Source organism: Ammospiza caudacuta, chromosome Z (genome assembly GCF_027887145.1).
Source record: "Ammospiza caudacuta isolate bAmmCau1 chromosome Z, bAmmCau1.pri, whole genome shotgun sequence".
NCBI lineage: Eukaryota > Metazoa > Chordata > Aves > Passeriformes > Passerellidae > Ammospiza > Ammospiza caudacuta.
Window position 1 is genome coordinate 77,281,225 of NC_080632.1, and position 23,238 is coordinate 77,304,462.

Sequence of the window (23,238 nt, forward strand, 5' to 3'; positions counted from 1 at the left end):
TGTGTTTGTATCTGCTGCTTCTCTATTTACATGACACTTGTTTTTCATATCCTAGTGAAAAATTTCTATCCCTCTGGGCTACACAATCAGTCTCCTACCCACAAACACAGACCAAATATGAGATAATGAAATTTCCAAATTTCCAAATAACAGCTGCAAGAAACAAACAGCAAGTACCTTAACATTATAATGCAGCTAAGATTCTATTAAAAATAACACTATGTCAACAGACGTCTTTTTATTTCCAAGTGTTCAAATTGTTATTACACATATGCCATTTAACCATTTTTTATTTAACATTAAGGTAATTACAGTTGAAGGGCTCTATTTCCAGTGGCCTCTCTGCATTGGACACCACCAGAGCAAAACATGAAACATTCCACACGGCTAACAATAAGACATTTGAGTTACCAGAATTACAATCACCAACTTTTTTTTGCTAACAGATCACATACATACATAACCAGGGCCATCTTCTTTAGAAGAAATACCAAAGTTAGTACTACATTTGTTTATTTTCAATATGAACATCTATACATACGAGCAACATGATACATGACAGTGTGATTATCACATATACAGTACTTTGGCAGTTCTGTGATTTGTTTTTTCCCCTAAGCTCCACAGTAGGCCTTATTTATAAAACATATTGCTAATATGCCCTGCATAAACACTAAGGATCAAATGTATCTTTCATCACCTAAATGGGAAGGGAGCAGTGCTTTTATCTTGCATTAGACAGCCTCATCATACATGCACAATTTTCTTCCATGGATACTTCAACACACATCCTAGCTAACACTGTCTGCAAAAAATAATTTTTAGTCAAAAAAGATTTTAATTTTCTTCTCAAATTAAGAGAAGCAACAGATGATTACATGACAATTCATTAGCATTTATTTCCAAATAGTACTGACTGTGTCACACTTTTATAGAGGTTACTTGCATATTACCATCTTACAAGACAGATCAAGTTATCCCATTTTGAGTTCATTTGTGAAACTGACTTGTCTCTTGATATCTACTAATAACTCATAGTTTGTGGTTAACAAGTACTAATTTCTTTGAATACCTCTACCATCAACTTCCACATGAAAACTAATCGCTATAATAAACCTTTTCACTCAATCTCCCCAGATGAATGATTTTAATTTCCCATCTTGCTGAACACAATTGACCTATTAGCACAGTAATCAAAGTGAGGACAATCTTCCCTCTAATATAACTATGCACTTTTAAGTAGCCACTTCAGAGTTCTGAGGTAAAATGCATGAAATCTGGTTGCAAAATTTCAGACTTAAAGGAACAAAATCAAGATATATATATATATTACAACAAAAACCACCTAGAACCTGTCTATAGGGATCTGAAGCAATTTATTTCACTCATCTGTGAAATTTTAGCAGCTATTTCATATTTATTCTATTTGGTCCAAATAGCCCTATATGTTGTTAAGAGTCACTCAAAAAAGAATGTTGAGCCCAAAACCACATCTGCTATCACAAACATCTCCTCACCCTTTTATTCACCCTCAACCAATTCTTAAAAACATAAGATTTCTTGAGCTATACAAAAACAGATTTAAATTTTATTTGTAATATATCAACAGTGGGTAAGTTAAAAAGCAGTTGAAGATATGTGACATATTTAAACTAAACAACATGCACCTAATTTGATGAAGTCTCTTTTCCTCAGCCTTTAATACCGATTTGCATTGAATTATGAACTCTGCAGCACATAAACAGCATATGGCACTTACAATCATGTCTGCAATATCAACAAATATATCAAAATGTTCCTAAACTAAACAAACAGTAAATCTTGCGTATCTATACAGAATTTAGAGACTCTGTTATCATCAAATGGGAAAATTACACATAAACTAATTAAGTTGGACATTCACCAGTTTTTAAATGTTCTTTTTCATAAAGCTGTTTTATCTTCTTGCTTTGCTTAATTATGTCAGAAAATGAACTCCTCCAATTCTGCTTCCATTTCTTCACTGTAGTTATTTTATGCCATCAAACTTTCATCTTGCACCGTTAACTTCCACCCTGGTGTGCCTCTTACATCTCCAAGCTCTCCATCACATTCTCCCTTCTCCCTTCTGTTGTTAGTGACTCGGCATCACCCAGAAGCCCTTCCTCCAGGGCAGCATCTTGTGTAACAGAGCTTCCATGGGGCAGAGGCTTTTCTGTCCAGGGTACTGGGGCTGACCAGCCAAGCTTGCTGGGTCATGGTGTGCCGTGTACCGGGTAATCCCCCTGGGCGCGCTAAGCGCCTTCCGCAGAGAGATCAACCAGCCCTGCACGCAGGAGCCACAGGGAGCACCCCGAGGCCTGGGCAGAGCGTGCATGAGGCAGAAACATGACAGACAGACAGACATTTTGGCTGCAGAAGTTTTAACCCTGTTTGATGGCTTAACCTGTGTTACAGTCTAATTTAAGCATCATTGTTTATGCAATACTTTCAAATGAATGAAAACCCTACAGACAGGTAAACCATTCCTTTTCCATAACTGATTATGCATTCCAGAATTAATTTAATGCAAACCTGGAAGAGTGTTCTAACTAATAACCACATTTGGAGCCTTTAAATACTGTCTTACTCTGAGGTATATGTCTATTACTGTAGAAGTTAATGTTTCACATCTGAAGTCCAAAAAAAAGGCTACTTGTATTGTGTAGGTCAAGCAAGCTATAGAAAAATGGGAAGAGAGCGCATGTGTTTTGTGTTCAAGTGTTATTGTTTAGCATAATGCTTCATGCAAGTAATGCAAAAAAAGCTATATAGTCAAGACTGTTAACATTTGAATAAATAGGGTAAATTAGCAAACACAGTATTGAAAATTATCTACAAAAATGTGTTTTTCCAAGTATTCACTGTTTGTATCAAGTCTTAAAGCAGAAAGCTGCAGGGCAATACCAAAGAAAATTGAGTAAAAGAAAAAGTGAACTTGAGACATTTCAAGAAATCCCCTCATAAAACAAATGAATATTTACTGTAAACTAAACTGAAATTAAAACAACTGCTAAAGCTATTAGGTGGCCTTATCAGCAAACTCCTTGAATCAAAAGGCCATAAACAAGTATGCTTTACATATTACTTAATTTGTTTATTTTACACCATGAGGTGAAAGCAACACAATTCCTTTTAGTAAAGTATACACAAATAGCTTCACTCAGCATACACTTTTAATGCACATAAAAAAAGTATTCATCTTACAAATTGTTTTGCAATCCAAATATACAATAGCTTGGAAAACAATATTTTAAAAAACTAAAGCCAATGTAAAAAGACTGCTTAATACAACTAAATGATATAAGTTTTTGTATGGCTCTGTCTTTAGAGTTTTCTTACTGCATCATCAATATCAGAAATCTGTTCCTTCAGCTGGTTCCACTGTTCAGGATTTAAAGAAATACCTGAAAAGCATTAAAAATAAACACTTAAGACAGAAAGAAAATTGTGATGCAAGATCTTGTGCAATTATTATAAAGGCTGTTTTCATACACTAAGCCTCTGTTAATACTTGTTAATAATACTATTAATACTTGAGTTACTTCAACAACCATCTTAGTTACAAAGTGAAACTACCCACTTCCAAAGCTTCAACTGAACTTCAGGTCATTTCTAGACAAGTTTACAAAGAAAAATGTGTGTAACATAATTGTACAAGTACTAGGTAAAAACAAGAAGTGAAATGCAACTCTGGCCTTGACAGAAGGCAGTATAAATGTCCTGGGTGAGAAGAAGGAAATAATTTCTATTCCTGTTGGCTCCTAAAAGCTGTACCTATGCAGACAGGTGTGCTGTGCACTTTTCCATTACTGTAATTTTGGGGGGGAATTTCCTCTTTTTGTTTCTTAAAGTACTACAAATAGCAGGTGCTGTAAGGAGCCTTTTGGAGAGACTCCCTCTCTACCACTCCTTAACACTCACAAACCAACACCTAAGTTACTTTTTACTTCAAGTTCTCTACAGCTTCTAGTGACACTCAACCAAAATCATTCAGTACTCCACAAACCATTATTTCAGTTCTAAATTTGATTTCATCTTCCCCTCAAGCAGATGTTTCATTTGTGCTTTGGTCTACTCATTCTTACCCAAAAATTTCTAGAACCACTCTTTGGAAAGTGCAGGCTCCCAGTCATCTCTCTTTTTTTCCTGTCAAGCTCTTCCAACTAATTATTCCTACCCTCCTCTCCCAGGGATAGCTTTCCTTCATTGCATTCTGCCTGAAGGTAGAGGAGGACCTGAAAACAGCTGAAACCTTGAATTCCATTTTTGGAGCACATAGCCTTTTCTTTTCCATCACTGTCTTATCAGAGCACCATCACAATTTAAAACAGCAAGCTGTGTACATGGGGCTTCTCTAAGCAGTCTTCCACCAGTCTTTGGAGGGCAGGTTTCATCTGAAAACAGGTCAGGTGTGCTAACCATTATCAGGGGATTAAACATCATGAAGATGTCCCTCAATCACAGACCAGATGAACCAAACAAAATTCAGACCTGCTATTTAAGACACTGACAGTAATTTAAACTGCTGGGTTTATTTTTGTTCTATTACAAAATTTTGACTGCTTACACTGGTTTCAGGATAGATAGATAGATAGATAGATAGATAGATAGATAGATAGATAAGCAGCTTATGAGTGCATCAAGGAAACATTAGACTCATATATTGTATCAGATTATTTTTATCATAACAAAATTCAGACTCCTGCTGCATTGATGAACACTTCTATCTACATCCTCTCATTTTTGTCACTTGGCCCACCCATCAAATCCTGTTGTTTGCCATTCTAAGTGCACATACTATTGAATTCTACCTTGAAACACAGAACATGAAGTCCTTAGAAGTTAAAGTAACCTTTTCCGTTAACTAGCAACAAATCCAAAACTAGCAATTTTCCTGCAGAGCACCAGGATAGCTATTAATGCAAACCTATTCTCAGTGGTTATTTAAGCAATGTTGAAAATGCTACTCAAATTTTCTAAATGACTGCTTATTGAGTTGCTACTGAACACACCAGAAGAATGTAACAAACCTTACAGTGATTGTACATTAGATTTCTTCAAGCTTAGCAGCCTGCCAGTACACAAGGCTGGGGAAGGACTTTTTGCAACAGCATGTAGTGACAGGACAGGGAGGAATGGGGGTGGGTAGAATGGAAGTGGATAGATTTAGAGTGGGTATTAGGAAGAAATTCTGTACTCTGAGTGTGACGATGCACTGGCACAGGTTGCCCAGAAAATGTGGATGACCCATGCCTGGAAGTGCTCAAGGCCAGGCTGGATGAAGCTCTGAGCAACCTGGTCTAGCGGAACGCGTTCCTGCCCACAGCAGGGAGTGGGGTTGAATGAGATGATCTCCAAGGTTTTTTCCAACTCAAACCACTCTGTCATTCTGTGAATCCCCAGGGCAGAACATTTCATACTTACCTTTCACTGATGCTATATGAAAATGGATAAAAAGTAGGCTTTTCAAAGAGAAGCAATATAATATTAAGCAGAGCACCAGCACTGCCAACTGCCCTACAATCCTCATCTGGAGATGTGGAAGTTCTGAAAATGGTACACAGTGAAGCCTTGCCATGAAAAGCAACTGTACAAGTGGCAACTAGAAGTACAATGGCTTGTGCTGTGCTACAGATTACAAACTTGGGACACTTGAGATATTTCTCCTTCTACTAAAACATTTTTAACAATTTAATAATTAGTCACATTAAATGTTTAGGTTATTTTAATCTAAAATTTAGTAGAAGCTGAAGGACATGGTTGGTTTAATAAAATTTAAAATCTTATGAAAATGATTAAATGTTTTCAGCTAATTCTGAAAAAAGAAATCCAACCATAAGAGGAAATTCAGTTCATTAAGTTAATCACTGGGGGTGGGGGGGAGAAGAAATATGGCAATGGTGTAAATATGTTTATAACTCCCCTACCAAATTTGCTTGTATTTGACATCTTACTTTCCATAAATCATGGAGGATCTCTTTAGGAAAACAGACTCAAGATTTTATCCATAACCTACAGATAAAACTAATCCTTAGTGAAAACACAAATCATAACAAAGTGAAAATAATACTCAGTAAGTATAGTGCAGCAACAAAGGAGAAAAATATTATATAGGAAATTCTACTGCAAAGTGCAGACCATGTTTCAATACAAAGTAACATGAAGCAGAACAATACCTTTTCTGCCAGGCTTCATTTCACCTTCTTGATCCATCCAGTATTCTCTAATATCAATTAAGACTTTCCCTTTAAAATCTCGAACACTGACATACCTCATTTTGCCAATCTGTCAAAACATATAAGGGTCTATTAGGTATTTTACATATTAGAGCATTCACTTTCCCCAGCAGCATTAGACTCTGACATGTCACACTGCAGCTTATTTTAGATGCCACAGAAACAACTAGATTAAAAGCTTAATTCAGAGTAGTCAGTAGGCTAATAAGTAACGACTTAAAACTGGTTGAGCAGGCAATGCTCAAAGCAAAAGTAGCTCTCCTAGAATAAAAATACATGTATTCTTTACATACTTGCTTCTAGCAAGTCATGAATTTATTGTTTTCTGAAAAAAATTATTTCCTTTGCAAAAGTTCTAAACAAAGAAGGACAAAGGGAGCAATACTCCCAAATCTAAGTTTTAGTCCATTCCACAAGTTCAGAAAGCAAATTAAGATATTCACATGTGATACCTTCCCCCCTTTTCTTTTAACACAGTAAATACAGATGGAAATGAAAATTAGCCACCAACTGTCCCACACACACTCCCAAGTCTTCATGGGCACCTGACTGTACCACCAGCTCTTCAAAAGAACAGTCAAATCTTTTAAGTTTACCAGTATGTAGCACAGTACGAAATTTTGGAACTTGGACTTTAGAACTCCATAATTTTCAAATCAGTGTCACAACTGAATTACATGAGTACCTCTTTTTTTCGGGGGGGGGGCAGAGAATGGGAGAAGTTGGGGAAGAATCATACTACCAACTATGCAATACACTCTGAATTTGGGCTTATTCAATATCTTCCCAAACATGATAAAAATCTATTTATTCAGATAAAATCCAAGTACAACATAAATCTGAGAACCAGAAAATATATAATTAAAACATAAGCAAGTAAAACTTCTTGCAATTCTAAGAAATCCTTTTTATACTGCATATATCTTCTGGATGCATTTTGTATAACAAAAGAACAGATTCTAAAGTACACAATTTTAAAATAAAGCATTCCTTCCTGGTAAAACACTAACTTTCAATTTCAACTTCCTTTATCTCTCCATGTTGCATTTTGATACAATTTAAGGATGGGCCCTACACTTCTGGCCCAAAACCACTAGAATTAAATTTGACCTGTAAGACTGAAGAACTCTCCAACCAACTACAATAATTCACAGATGTTTAAGTCATATCCTCTCATTTCACAAAATAGATACAAACATGAATACTTTCTTTGCTTACATGAATTTTTCTTTTTCTGCAGATGCTATATAACATCTAAATTCATTTTAGAACAATTAAGATAATGTAATTCTGAAGCACTTCTACTTCAAAGTATCCTTTAAAATTAATAAGACATTACTGTTCATAAGCCAGTATTTTCAATGTATAGAGTTACAATACAGATTTAAAATTCCTGTAATGTTATGGCAGCTTAGCTCTTTCAGACCAAACCTGCTACCATGCCCAAGTCCATCTGCATTTCTGGCAAAGGCTACCCTAAATAGCCTACATGGACAACATTTCTTAGTTTTACCATTTAATGCTCCAGTAACTTTTAAGGTCACCTCCAGAACAGCTTCAATCAGTAGCACTCTGCAGTACCCCTTTTTTCCATGGCTATTGAAGAATATTAGTGCCTTGTCAGATTTGTTATACAAAATAAAATCTAATTCAACATAGCAGATTACAGCTGCAAGTACAGTAGAAGGGTTTAGAATATCATTTTCAAGGATAAGAAAGATTCTGTCTTAATTCAACTACAGTAAGGCGAGGGGCAATAATGCCAAGTTTACACTAAATCATGAAGTCTATCTTAGATAAAAGCATTTCTCTATGTAAATGCTGAAATTAAGTTAGACTTCACACCACATCAAGATTTCAGATTAATGTTCCCAATGAATTTCAGATATTTAGTTGAATTCTATGCAAAAGCTGCCACTACTAAAATGATTAAGCAGGCTTCTAAAGTACAGTTCCAAACATCTACACTCAAAATTTAGACTGAACTCGTTAAGTAAGTAAATTAATGTTCCTTGATACTTAGATACCTGTAATTCTGATACAGGTTAATTTCTGAATATTTCTTTTTTCATGCACCTGCTGATAAAGTTAAGAGTAACTCCAGTGATTGAAGGTATTTTTCTGTCTATATAACCAGAGCAGCATTCTAAGAGTTGCTGTACTGAGAAGAATTCATTTTCTTCACACTGGCTGATGTGTGGCTGTGTTTTGGCTTTGTGCTGAGCACAGTGATGCTAACACAGAGATGTTTTAGTTGCTGCTGAGCAGAGCTTACACAGAGCCAAAGCCTCTTCTGCTTCTCCCCTGCCACGCTGGCGGGGAGGCTGGGGGTGCTTGGGAGAGTGGGAGGAGACACAGCCGGGAAAGGTGACCCCAGCTGACCAAAGGCACATTCCAGACCGCGTGACATCACCTTCAGGGTATAAAGGGGAGGCAAGAGGAGGGAAGGGGGCATGCTGGGCATGATGACATTTGTCTTCCCAAGTGACACTTAGGTGTGGTGGGCACTGCTCTCCTGGAGATGGCTGAACTCCTGCCTGCCCATGGGAAGTGATGAATTAACTCCTTGTTTTGTTTTGCTTGCATGTGTGGTTTCTGCTTTCTCTATTAAACTGTCTTCATCCCAACCCTCGAGTTTTCCAGCTTTTACCCTTCCAGTTCTCTCCCAGTCCCACTGATGGGGGTGTGAGCAAGCGGCTGCCTGGGGCTTGGCTGCTGGCTGCAGTTAAATCAAGACAGTTATCATGATTTATAGCCGAGTACTTAGTGCAGTTCAAACTTCACAGAGAAGTTCTTATACTTTTTATTAAGTAGCACAGATCCTTAGATTATATTACTCTACTGACTTAAATAAATCAGAAAACATTAAAACCATTATTTCCTGGTTTCTGTTTCTTAGGATAAAAACCACTGAATGTATCTCTGTTCTTTTCAGAGATATGCAACAGACTTTGTGCGTTTCAGAAGCACCTTCTTCATCCTTTTTCTTAATTTCAGTTTCTCTGGATTAAGCTGTACACCCACAGAGCAAGCATAAACAGCAAAAAATCCTCTGCCCTAGCCAATAACCATATGTAAGGAGCACAGGAGTCCTGTGAACAGTGACATCCGCAGCAAAGCAAATTGTGAAATGCATCGGTGACCACCTAAGTTTCGTAATTAGTGTCCTAAACCAGTAACAGTTTCAGAGCATCATAAATTTCTATGTTTACCTTCTTTCAGGAGTCTATGATAAGGACACTGGGACATTATACTGGAAAAATCAAAGAACTTATGCCTCAAAAGTCAAAGCCCCAGTATGGTGAAAACTCAAAAAAACAAAATAAAAAAGGGGGTTGGGAAGTGGACAGAAAACACAGAGACAACTTCTGAAATAACAATTTCAGTTCAATGCATGATCATGCCATGTGGCTCTGCTCTGGGTAGCCATTAATGAATCCTGACAAACCTTATCCAAATCAGGCATAGGTAGATGATAGGATTAGTCAAACTAACCAAAGCACATGGTGCAGAGCTCAGGTTGGCTTGAAGCCACAGACGGGAATCTAATGCAGCAAGGCTAAACCCTTCCATGTTAACACAAATTATGCCTGTCCTTAGGGCCTCCAGTAATACATCACACATGGGAGTAACATAAATTTCTGCACCCTAACAGCAAACAAATCCTTCATCAAGTTCCAGAGTATACCAGGTTCCCTATAAAATCTAATAAGGCAAAGACATGCAAATACATAGAATAAACCTTGTCTCTAACACTGAACAAATTGTCTTCTCCTTACATTAAAACCTTCTTTGTAAGTAGTTGCAAAAAAAAATTACACCAACAATTTCAAACAAAAATATAAAATGTACATATTTATGAAAACTACAGAAGTCACAATGAGCTCTATATTAAGGGAATCTGTATGCTTCAAGAACACAGCCTGAGGGTGTAGAACAAGAAGACTCTTGGTTTCACATCATTTGCAGCCACTCCCACACACAATATGGACACCACAGAACTTGTGACTATCCTATGAATGCTTTATGGCCGATTTCCATCAGCTAAAGCCCCTCTTGTAAAGCTATACTGCAAAGTCACTTCCACATCAGAGATCATTTTACTGCCTTGAGAAAGAAGCTCTCCAGAAAGGTTTCTAGTATCATTAAGATGGCTAGAACAAACAAAACTAGATCTAAAAAATTAACAAGCATGCCCTCCTGGATAGGGGGGGGAAGAAGGGGGAGTATCCTCAGACCCACTGTAGTTTTACTTCTCTAGTTTAGTGTCTGCATGTTAGTTACTGCACAGAAGTTTATGTAGACTACAAAAACTGACAATGCTTCACCACAACAAATGAGTAATCTACAAAATATTTTATTGTTGATTACTTCAAAGGCAGGCACAGACTGGGTAATGCTGGTATTTTAGGTCAAGGTGATATTTAAGATCTGTATTCTACTCGACACCAGCAGAACCTTGTTCTTAATAGAGTAATGTGAATCCTCTACTGTCTGTTTTTAGTAACTTTTTATTATCTTAGGTCGAAGAGGTTTCAAGAAACCAGAGCATGCATACTTTCGCTTTTATTTGAAAGGATCTGGGTGCATTTTTGCATCAGGGGCACTAAAAATTTTTAAGTTTTCTCCAAGGCTGGAATTTCTGAACATATGACAACCACAGCAACTAGAATTTATAAACTTACTACAAACATAGCTTTAAGCTTATACACAATTCTTTAGAGTTCTACCTGCAGTTCACTTACTAAGTTGTAAAATTCACTATTTCATTTTTCCTACAGGGTTCAAAGCATGTCCAAGCAGAACTAAAAATATTATACACTTCCTTCAATACAGAAGTCCAGACACAGCCTTCAAGCAAAGTTCTCCCTTCTAAACATAACTGAAAAAGTAAGAACTTGGACATTAAAAATAACTGCTCTGCATGGCAGTATCAGTTAAGCAGGTCTTCTCTCTGGAACAGACTTTTCTCCCCCTGTACTACTTCACACTGCTACAGCCCAGAACCATTTCATTTACATTACTCTGTGCTTCAGTCATCTCACTAGGCACCTTTCCCATAGCCTTTCACAAACTGGAGACTCAAAGGCCCAAGAATTTCAGTTCCTTTCCAGCCAGCTAGTCAGAGACCTTTAATAGATCTTGATCCACATCCCCAAAACAGCTAATTCTAAGCTGTGTATCAACCCTCAGCACACACTGCTACTGCCTTGGCTAGCCCTGGGAACTGCAATACCCTGAATTAACAAATGCATCTTTCTACTGAAAAAGAGACATTCATCCAATCTTAAAAACAGACAATACCACAAGTTACTACCTTTACGGATGTTCAGTGATAAGATCCTACATCATAACACAAAGGAACAAACAAAACTTATTCCAAGATGCTGTAATAACACAGGAGGCCAAGCTGCCCTTGACCTAGTTAAATAGGAACGAAGAGTCCACATTTTGGTTTCCAAGAACATATTTTTCAAGAGCCCTAATTCAAAAAACATTTCCATGTAGAGAAAAACCTGATCTAATATTTCAAGTATACTGATAGCAAGTGCTGTATTTACTGACAAAATGACTACCCACAGATACCAGGAGCAAAGTCATGAGAATTAGATCAATTGATACAACGCAGATTCTTTTACTCTTGTTGAAACCAGACCAGGCTTTTATGAGCACCTCATCTGAACGCCAGCCTCATAATCCCCTTCGGCCAAGGATTCCAGGAGGCCAAGCACTACACTGTCAGAAAGTTCAGATCACCTCATAAAATTTATACAGCATATGATGTAACATGTTACCTTAACCAGGCTCTATGAGTCACCAATTTTACCTGAAACATATTCTCATCTCTGTTACTGCTTTGCTTAGAAGAAGCTGCACCTTTTGAACTTTCACCAGTCTTTTGTTTCTTTACAGTCTTTTCTGGAGTTACTTGCTTTTTCCGCTTTGCCTTGGAGTAAAACAAAAAAAAAAAAAAGAAAAGCATGAGCCACAATCACTCTGTATGCTACAGATAAGTTTACGCTGTATATCACAGCCTACTACCAAGCAATGCACTTCATCACCTTCTTGCTGTGAAGGCAGGAATTCAATACTGTACATTTAGGCTGGAATTTAAAGACTTCAAAATGAGCCTGATTCTGTTCTCACTGAAGTAACACTTTGGCTTTGAAGAGAATTTAATCACATCAAAATACATTTCAAAAAATCCTTCTCTTTTTGTGCAGTAACAGAGTCAGTTCAATAGTTTTAATAAAAAAATTAAGTCTGATGGAAATGGCACCCTCTTCTCCCCTAAATGGAACAAAAAGTATAGAACAGCATAGCTTGCAACGCCTCCAAAAAAAAAACCCAAAAAAAGAACACTTAGATAAGATAGTAAATAATCCAGAAAAATTACTTATTAAGATAACTAATAAGATAATAAAAAATCTGGAAACCATGTCTACCAGAGACCAGTTTTTTTTACTAAGCATCTAACCGTTGCCCACAGCATGATAAATTATGTGACATTTTAAAGCATTCAGACCATATCACCTGTAAATCAGATTACACAAAGAAGCTACAAAGTTACTATTTCTACTCATGTCAAAATAGGAGACCAGATCTCTCGATGTACTGTACTACATTAAAACACCTGGTGTCTGTGTTACCACCTATCATTTCTTTAAAAAGATAAATTAACTGGTTTTTTCTAAATCACTTGGATTTCTACAATCATTTTGCTTTTGTTCAAAATGACTGATACATCTACACAAACTTCTAACTTAAATAAATATTTAAATTAAACGGAAACATTTGATTTATACATTTACCACAATCATCTTAAAATTTATCAACTCAAAGACACTCAGGTTGGCTCAGCTTCTGAGTGAGAAACTAGCACATGATGTAACAGCAAATAAAAGAAAATTAAGCAGAGAAAAAAACCCATGCAAACAAGTAAGCAAGTGACACAAGGAGCACAGGGCAAGTGCAGATTTTTGTCATGAAGAAGTAATCCATATATTAAAATGGCAGAGGGTGGCTGTAGGCATGTTCTCAAGTTCAAATTCTTCCACCAAAGCAGTTGATACAGAAGCGTTCAGAAGCTTGCCACAAAGCAGCAAAGAATCACAGGGAATTTGCAATTATCATATGGAATGGCATGAAGAAAACTAAGTGCAACTGAAGAAAAAACTTTTCTTCAGGGAAAAAATTATGCAATCCATCCATACTTGGAAGGTGGATTGTTTGGTTTTTGTTGTTGCAGTTGTTGAGATGAGTGGGTGGGAGAGAAAGTTTCTTAAAGTGTCTGATAAATGATATAGAATGACATGCTTGTTGTGGCATAATGCTCACCTAATTCCTTAACCCAAGCCTGAAACAAAAGAGTTAATACAGTAATGAATTGTATGTATTGTTCACCTTTTTGTCAACTTCACTATCTGAATCACTGGCAGATGAGCTTGAAGATACAAGTTCCTTTGATTTAGGCATTCTGGGAAAAGAAAAATAACATGACAACACTATATAAGGAATGACATTCCACTTTGGCTGGAAAGCAATCTTCAAACCTGTTTGTACTGGCTCATCTTCTTCAAGCCCTCCTAAAGATTTTCCTGCCCTTTCATTTAAGCTTTAAAAATGCACTGCAGATGCAATATCAAGCACTCTTCCCTCTTATATCTTTTCCTCTTTTTGCTGCAACTGCATTAAAACACATTTAGAGCACATTAAATGCAGCGGCTTGGCTTCTGAGCTGTCTACAGCAGAACGATTTTTCACCGTTTTCATATATCCCTGCACATGACAAAACTCACAATGCAAAACACACAATACAATAGTGCCCTCCAGCTGAATCCTTTCTTTACATCCACAAATGTGAATTATTAACACTCTAGCAGTATGTATATTCTGTCACAGGCATTTCACCCAGTTGGATTTGCAAGCAACATGCAGCACAATTGTCACACACGTGACACTTGAGCTCCCACCTATAATCTAACAGTCTGAAATACACCTCAGCTGCAGAGAGCTACAGCACTGCAATTAACATTTTCACTGCAACTTCAACACATCAGTCATAATTCGCCAGACAAGCAGACATTCAGCATTCCTTGAATGCGTGCTGCCAGGTGTCCTTGCACGTCACCCTAGTATGCAAACATGTGGTTAGGTATAGCGGTTACACATCGTCCCTGCTGCTAGAAACTCTTTGTAACAAAAATACCGCTCATTCGGTCTTTTAGAGTAAAATTAAGCATTCCTGAGACTGTACAACACAAACATCAGCTAGGAAAGGCCAAGATAGCATTACAGAGTATCTCAGGAAAGAAAAAAGGAGTAACAGCGGTCTTAAACGGGCAGTGAAAAAAAAAAACCCACATATGCAAATGAAAAGAAAAAAAAAAAAAAAAAATACCAACAAAACAAAACAACCAAACCGGAGTCCAAATAATGCTAATGGATCAACGTAGTTCTAAAGCAGGGCAAGACCTGTGGTAATAGCTTGTAGCACAAGGACGGAAGCTGCAGCACTGCACAGGTTACAGGGTCTGAGGAAGCACACAAGCCACGCTCTAGGATGGAGGCAGAGGAGCGCTGGAATGGGACAATGTGAAAATAAGCAAACGGATGACACTGAGTCGGCAAGCCAAACGATGTTTCGGGGGATGACCCCGGGGTCCGCATGGGTCGGAAAAAGGGACAATATGGAGGAAGGTGTGGGCGGAAAGTGGAGGAAAAAGGGATGGGGGGTGTTGGGTGCTCCCCAGGAGAGGCCGAGCGTGAGGAGACACCGCAGCGCTGGCGAGGAGGACGGGATGAGCCAAACCAAAGGAAACCAGGGAAAGGTAAGGAAAGGAAGACGAATCGGGAACTCCAGGTAGGCGGATCCCAGCCGCCATTTTCCTCCCCTATTCCTCTTTTCAACGGCTCGTGTCGCCCCCCGAAGACAAGAGTCGAGACCCGAACAAGGGGGCGGGGGGGCAGGGGGTGGGCGGGCGAGAACGTCCAGTTCTTCCCGGGGTAGGGCGGCAGCGAAGGGACTGCGGGTTACCCGCGGCTGAGTGGGCGTAAAAGAACAGCACGGAAACTAGCGGGCACGGGGTCACCGGCGGGCCGCGTCTACCCCCGGCCCCCGGTGGGAGCGCGGCCGGGCGCCATCTTATCCCTCTATCAGACTCTGTGCCCCCCAACATGGCAGCTCCCCCTCGGCAGCAGCGGCTCGCTCCTCCCGCTCCACAGCAGGGTATCCCCCCCGCTGGGCACCGCGGGCACTCGAGGAACAAGGGGAAGCCTCGCCTTGCCGCCACCGGTCCGCGGCTGTCCCGATCGGGCCGGGAGGTGCCGCGGCGGTGGCGGCGGTAGCGGGGGTCGTGGGAAGGGGCGCGCAAGAGAAAATGGCGGCGTGGCGGGGGCGCGCGAGGGGACCCAGCACTCACGTCCTGCTCCGCGCGTGGCTCCTCCGCAGCGCGACACAAGCGGAACTGACGCGGCTCGGAACGCCCGCCCCGGGCAGCTCACGTGGGGTGGTGGGGGGCGGCTTTAAAGGGGACGCGGCCCTTTATCCCCGTTGTCGCTCGTTCCCGCCTCCCCTGAGGGGCGGGAAAGTGATCGTGGTGCTGGAAAGGAGATTTTACAGGATCACAGAAAGTCCCGAGTTTGTAGACTCACAGAAGACATCGACTCGAGCTCCTGGCCCTGCACAGGACACTCCAAGAGTCATACTCTGTGCCTGAGAGCGTTGTCCGAATGCTTCTTGGTGCTGTGACCACCTCCCTGGGGAGACTGTTTTAGTTCCCTGCCATCTTTTGAGTGAAAAACCTCCTGGTATCCATCCTGAACCTCCTCTGACTCGCTGTTGCTGGCCATGAGGGTGAAGAGATCGGTACCTGCCCCTCCGCTTCCCCTCGTGAGGGAGCTAGGAGACTGCCATGGACATTAGGAAGAATTTCTGCACAGAAACGATTAGCCATTGGAATGGGCTGCCCAGAGGGGTTGTGGAGTCATTGTCCCTGGAGATGTTTAAGGAAAGACTGGAAATGGCACTTGGTGCCATGGTCTGGTTGACGTGGTGGTACAGAGTCACAAGTTGGACTCGGTTGTCTCCAAGGTTTTTTCCAACTTGATTCTGTCGTTCCCTGAAGTATCCCCTCAGTCTTCCCAAGGCAGAAAAAAACCCCTACACTAATTCATAAATAGCAGGGTTTTTTCACGCTCTGCAGCCGTTCCTCGATGCCGCTCGGAGCCGCCCGGGCAGCGGCGTGAGGCGGGGTGCGGCTGCGGTGGGCGGCTTTGCATAGCGAAACCACGGCCCCGCCGCACCTGGGGCGCCGCTCGGCAGCCCCTCCTGACGCTTCCCCCTCCTGATAGTTTCCCTCCTGATAGTTTCCCTCCTGATGCTTCGCCTTCTGACACCGGATCCGCCCTCTGACACTGGTGCCCCGGTTTTCCTTCTCTTACCGCGGGGCTCTGCCGCTGGGGAGCATGAGGGCACCTGCCCGGGAGCTGGAGCATCGCGGATAGAAGGTTAAAGCTGTCTCAGCGCTTCTTTAAAACACCTACATTTTAAAAGTTGTCCAAGCAAATAGCCTTGAAAACGTACTGACAATGTTGGGTTTTTTTCTGTAGCATGTTCAAACGGTGATGCGTCCCGAGCACCCTGCTGAGGAGGGCTTGACAGGGCTGAGTTCACCTAGACGAGTTCTGCTTCTGAGACACACCGAGATGGAAGGAACCTGAGGAAAGGGCCCTCTGTCCTCAGCTTTGTAAAAGGAGACATTTAGCAGCCTTTGCAGACTACGATGGGCCAGGCATGCTGTCAGAGCACGAAGTGGCTTCATGTTGTCTTCTGTGTTACCTGTTGAGTTTATGATGAATGTAATGTTTTGGTTTATGATTAATGTAATTCTATGAATGTATACAGAATATAATGAATTTAATGCTATTACTAACATTAAAATAGGGTCATGATTCACACAAAACTAACACAGCTTGCTCCTATTTGCTGATCACTGTTTGCAGCAATGGGTTGTGTTGCGAGCAATGACAATTCTTCAGACACCCAGTACCAGTTAAGTCTTTTCCTCATTCTTACTAACTCTAGACTTACGCTTTTGCTACCGCAGGAGTACAAGATTTTTGTAAAAAGTGCAAGCAAACTATAAAAAATAGGAAATGGACTATAATCCCAGTCCTAGCTTCCAGATAAAATTGATACAGGCTGAGTGAGGTAGTTGTTTATCAGCCTTCATAATTCCAATAACAAACACCTATTAATAAAGTATTGAAAAGCAAAAGTCTTTGACTTTTTTTTTTTTTAATTGCAAAGATCTCTGTTTATTAATATGGGCCAGAAAGGCAAACAACATGTTTCTAGAGGGAATAATCGTCCAAAATCAGCATGAGCAGCTGCAAGTTCTAAGCAGTGTTTCTGAAAAAGTACTTAAAGGAGGTGGACAAAGGTTTTCAGAGGGAATCTATGAAGTCCTTAGAGCCCTCATCATGAAGTAAACTGGTTTATGCTGAGAGAAGTGGCTTTCACTTCTTCCCTTTAATAGCAGGAAAACAGGAAGGAAATACAAGAAATAGGAAGCGTACTCATCTAAATAATCCTTGCTAACTTGCAGTTTCACAGTGTCAGTGTCATGTAGACCACAAAATGAATAGAAAAAGATACAATTCTCACTACATCTCTGACCTTTGGAAGACAAAAATACAGTTGTTTATACAAACAGGGGTCAAAGCACAGTAAATGAAATGCAGGCAATATAGTAATTATCACCACTGCAGCAACACCTGGCTTGTCAAGCCATGTAATTGTGGAAGATGAACAGATTAAGTGTAACACTTAATGTTTAACTCCAACAACAAGATCATCTCAAAATAAGGACTATTCAGTTGTAAAAAACCATAGTTACTCTTTTCAACAAATTTACACTAATTTTTCATGTTAGAGGCATAATGAGAGTTCAGGTGTTTGTAATCCATATATGCTTTGCTTTTTTACAGATCAACACTTTGTACACAAAGAATGCTCAGGTTTTAATCAAATCATCAAGGAATTGTTTATTCAAATCAACAATTCTTTATGCACTTCTAATCAATTCTTTCAGTCTTTACATAAATCAAACTGACTAAAAGAAACATTTTCTGCTGGCTCTTAATGAGTTAATTTCTCCCACCTACAGTATTTCCTCCAAAGCAAGCACCAAGTTTATTTTTATAGCTGAATTCCTAAATAGCAGGTCAGTAAGAGGCAGGCAAGATTTGCTGCAACTGGGATTTCATGTTCTGCTTTTCAGGAATGAGACATTTCTTCGAGAAATATTCTGGTTGTTGAGTGTAGCAGCGGTTTGAGCTTCTGGTAAATTACCTTCACTATATTTTATTGTATTTAGAAAAGAAAAAAAAAGCTACTAAGAAAAAATACTGTCTTTAGAACAGTGGGAAAGGAGCCATAATTTTCCAAGGTAAATCTCTGCTGTTACCTTCTGAGTGAGTCATCTATCCCCTCAAGGGGTATAGTTCACTTTCTGAGCTCTTAAAATAGACTTTTGTAATGGGTTTGTTCCTTCATCAGACACTTTCCTTCTGTAGCTGCCTTAAAAGGGCTTAAATTCTTCTAGTCACTGCCTGATTGCCTCATTTCATATCCCACATGTCTTCGGCAGAGAAGAATGTTGAAGCATTTGTTTTTTCTTCAGTAACAGATTTCAGCATGCAGATTTGAATGGGAATGCTGAAAAATACACATTAGTGCTTCTGATCACATAGCAATTACTAACTGCAAAGGATGACTCCTCTAGTTAGAAATAGTAGAGCTAGCAGGAAAAGCATTTTGGGGCAAACCTTAAGTGGGACAGCTTTTAAAGCTTTGGTGTTTCTGCTTACTAGTTTAAAGGGTGGAAGAAGAAATCTGCCGTGAAAGGCAGATTATAAGGTTAGTTTATAATATGGGCAGTAGTTTTATTAAAGTGTCAAGAAGGAAAGAGTAAGGGATGCTACCACACAGTGGTTTATGTTTGTAGAACTGGAACTAGTTAATTTCTCATTTGTATCGTGTAATTTGAGTTTGCATCAATACTTGCATAACTTTCTGTTATGCTTGGGAAGTCGGGATTTTTTTATGTTGCAGTTTAGTAAACTAAACAGTAATAACTTCCATCAATAGTTTAATAAGTCTGTTGTTATGGTCACTGTACAATGTCTAAACCCTGTTGTTAAAAGTAACACTTTTTTGTTTTAATAATTGAAAAATGTGGGGGCTTTACTACTTTAAAAAATGTAATTTCACTGTACAATAAGAAGGTTGATAAGCTGGTGAATGTCTTGTCTTTCTGGCTATCTGAAATAATTTCCAGGTGAGAAGATAGCACTGGTCTCCGTATGCTGATTGTAAATCTCTTTCTATCTAGAGCATTTACAAAGAGAGCACTAAGTATTAAATTACCTTTTCAGGAAATAAAAGCAGCTTTTGTTAACATGGTCTGCGCTGTGTTGGAAAGCTTTCACCTTCTGCTGCGTGGCCCTGCCCTCTGGTGGGCACGCAAAGGCTGGCTGAGAGCCTGCTTTTATATAAACTGGAAGGTTGCCTCCAAGAAATCTTACCTAATCTTGCAAATCTTGAGAATTAAAAACATTTAGTTATTTAGTTTTCCCCACTGTGTTTCAGTCGCAGTTTTGCAGTCCTATGGCAGCAGCAGAAACATTATCACATGCATGTTGGGATATTAAAGTAAAATAGTAGGATTGATGACACTCGCTTGTTATTGTATTGCTTTCTTCTTCTCACTGTATTGTGGCAATCTCTCCTCAAACGGTTGAAGGTCAAAAATGTGTTTTCCTGAATGCCAGCTTGCTTGCCATTTTTGTCTGTGGTATTTTTAGACACTTTGAACTTTACACAGATAGAGTATCTGCTGTATATAATTCCAAATTAAAGATTCGTGTTCCAGCATATGTTTTCATTCTGGAACTTCTTGTCTGTTCTTCTGTAATCTTATTAGGACTGGGGATAGAGAAGTTTCTTTTTCCTATTTAAAAAATACCTTTTCCATGTTTCACTAAAGCTTTTCTGTCTTTCTCCCTGTGCCACAACTAGCACTTTATCACTCCATGGATTATCCTTCCAGTTAAAGACATAGAAATCAGTAAAGGTCAAAATGCCCTTAAGGATCTAATCTGAATTTATTACTGTTTTATTTTGAAGCAATCTGATAGATGTCTTAAGGAGATAGAATCTTGTTTTATAATTCACTGAGGTTTTTAAGTATAGACCACGAATCTGATCCTGCAAGTTAGTAGTAGCATAAATAGATGTTATGTAATGGTTCACAAAGTCACCAGGAAGCATCAGGTTCTTATTAGGAAGCTGCTCAGGGAAAGACCTGTATAATACTAGTGGTTTGGAGCTTTTTTCCCAAGGAGAAAGGAAACTTTTGGTTTTAAATTTTTTTTTTGTCACATTTAAAAAGTATGACTTCTCATAAACTATGTTATAGTCTTTTTAAAGTTATGTATGCACTCAAAATGCAAAATTTACACAGGAAAGTGATTTGAAACTTCTGAAACTGCAGCTGAATTGGGCTACGAGATGGGAGCTTATGCTCAGAAATATGCAGGGCTGAAATCACAACATAAAGGGTGTAGTATTTGAATTTTAACTACTAGAAACTACTTGGATGAAAAAAAGTTATGAAACCTAAGTCAAAAATCTCAGCTGTGAGTAAGAAAGCCTTGGGGTTTTTGTTGGTTTTTTTTTTTTTTTTTTTTTTTCTGTTTGTTTTTCATGGAGACGAAGTTTAAAGAAGCATAAATATTCCAAGTTTATTTGGAACATTATAATATAGTGTACATATCAATAGAAGTATATATTAATAATTTTGATATACATCTGTGGAGAGAATCCACAGGAGCATCACAGAATTGATGAGAGAAATTGGAGCACCACTCCTCTGAGGAAAGGTTGAGTGAATTGGGTTTGTTCAGCATGGAGAAGGGAAGGCTTTGGGTTGACCTGAATGGGGCCTTCCAGTACCCAAAGGGAGGCTACAGAAACAACGGAGAGAGGCTGTTTACAAGAGCCTGGAGTGACAGGACAAGGGGGAATGGCTTCAAACTGAAAAGGGAGTAGGTTTAGCTCAGATATTGGGAAGAACATCTTTACTGTGATGGCGATGATGAACTCGCAAAGGTTGCCCAGAGAAGGTCTAGGTGCCTCATCCGTGACAAAGCTCAGGGCAGGTGGGATGGGGCTCTGAGAAACCAGGACTAGTGAAAAGCGTTCCTGTCTATGGCAGGGGAGTCGGAATCAGATGATCTTTAAAGTCCCTTCCAACCACAGCCAGTCTGATTCCATCATTCTATGAAGTTCATCTTGTAAATGAATAGCAATGGCAGCCTACCTACTTTGCAAAAAATAGCTTTAATGATGCAGTGATAAAAGGTATGTGAATGTCTGTGTGTATGTATAGATGCTTATATTTTTAATGAAATGTGTATTGAATATTGTCTATTTATCAGAATATTGGAAGGCTTATAACGGAAAAAGCTTGAAAGACAGTGGAAAGAAAAAAAACTTGTGTTCTCTTCTTGTCCAAGCAGCATGATCCAGTGGTCTGATTATGAACAATTTTTAATAGAAGGATAGATATAAACATCTATATAAATCATTAATCTATTTATGATTTGTATCTCCTGAGTCAATTGATATTTTCATGACAGAGGTCATATTCTCTAAGTTCTTCTACAGAAGGTTTCTGTAGACCCTTCTCCTTGAGTACTCTCCCATGGAACTGTGGATTAAGGCTTTTCTTTCCTAATCTATAGCAATTAAATATTCACTCAGTAGCCACTTTCTTCTCAGAACAGCACTTTGGGCAGAACCAAGGAGATTTCTTTTACTGTTGTGCTTGATTAGGATAAGAATTATTGTACAGGAGGTACAATAATATTCAGTTCCTATGCAAAATTAGTAATAAAGACCAACAAATTATGTTCAGTGAATTGGGAAGGATGTTTGGCATTGGGAATGGCTGTACTTCATATGCAGCTGCAATAATGTTAGCTATAAGATGAGAAAGTACTTTCCTCTTCCCATTTTATGAACAATAATATCCTTGCAGTCCTACTGCCTATGACCACAGCCACTGTGGGATGTGGGAAATCCCTGCTTTTGTTAGGACTGCAGTAGGGCATCCCAAACACGTGTGTTTTGGGAGGCTTAGCTTATAGTCCACAAAATTATATCCGAAATTATATATTATTATACAATGCAGTGTTTATTAATAGTTTTATAAGCCTTTTTATAAGCCTTGATTAGTTTATGAATAATGCACACTGGAGCACATGCAAAATACGTAAATGGGAGGAAAGCATTTAAGCATTCAAGTTTTGCTTTGTTCAGAGTTTTGGGGGACAGCTGATGCTCAGAGGGAAGGATTTGCCGGAAGGAGCGGCAGAGCCGTGGGGAAAGGCCGTTCATTCAGTGCCTTTGATCGGGAGGGCGCTGCACTGGCCGCAATGTGCCGACCAGCGCGTTTCAGGAGTGATCTGACGGATTGTTGGCTTCTGGAACAGCCACGGGAACGGGCGTTGTGTGGGTGAGGATGTAGCAGGGTTGCAGTAAGCACTCGGGAGCCATGGCGGGACCCTTCACGCCGTATATCCATCCATGTGCGCGTCTGCGTGTGCGAGCGTGTCCAATGGGCGCCGCCAGCGCGCCTCCCCATGGCCGGCCTGCGGGACTACAGCTCCCAGCGGCTCCCGCGCACATCCCGCGCCTGCGCACACGATCCCCGAGGCGGAGGCTGCTCCCCGTTCTTTAAGCGGGAACCCGGCTGCGGTTGGACTACATCTCCCAGCGGCCTCCGCGCACATCCCGCGCCTGCGCAGGCGGAGCCGGCCCGGCCGCACTCCGCCGTTGTCGCCGTCGGTGGGTGGGTGGGGGAAGGGAGCGAGCGGGAGGAGGAGGTGGAGGGAGGGGGGGGAGAGTTGAGAG

The 23,238-nt window shown here is 39.9% G+C and overlaps 1 protein-coding gene across 2 annotated transcripts; it reads right to left on the minus strand.

The window, feature by feature from the left end:
* Window positions 1-223: 223 nt before the first annotated feature.
* Window positions 224-15,744, minus strand: SUB1 (SUB1 regulator of transcription). 2 transcript variants are annotated; one of them, XM_058823495.1, is made up of 5 exons: window positions 15,680-15,744; window positions 13,662-13,734; window positions 12,085-12,204; window positions 6,198-6,306; window positions 224-3,425 (listed from the first exon to the last, which is right to left on the minus strand). In XM_058823495.1, exons 2-5 carry the CDS (start codon window positions 13,731-13,733, stop codon window positions 3,346-3,348), a joined length of 381 nt encoding a protein of 126 aa, XP_058679478.1. In that variant the 5' UTR covers window position 13,734; window positions 15,680-15,744; the 3' UTR covers window positions 224-3,345. The 2 variants fall into 2 exon arrangements, with proteins under 2 accessions (XP_058679478.1, XP_058679479.1); XM_058823496.1 differs by lacking the exon at window positions 15,680-15,744 and adding an exon at window positions 14,733-14,837.
* Between the last annotated feature and the right edge of the window lie 7,494 nt (window positions 15,745-23,238).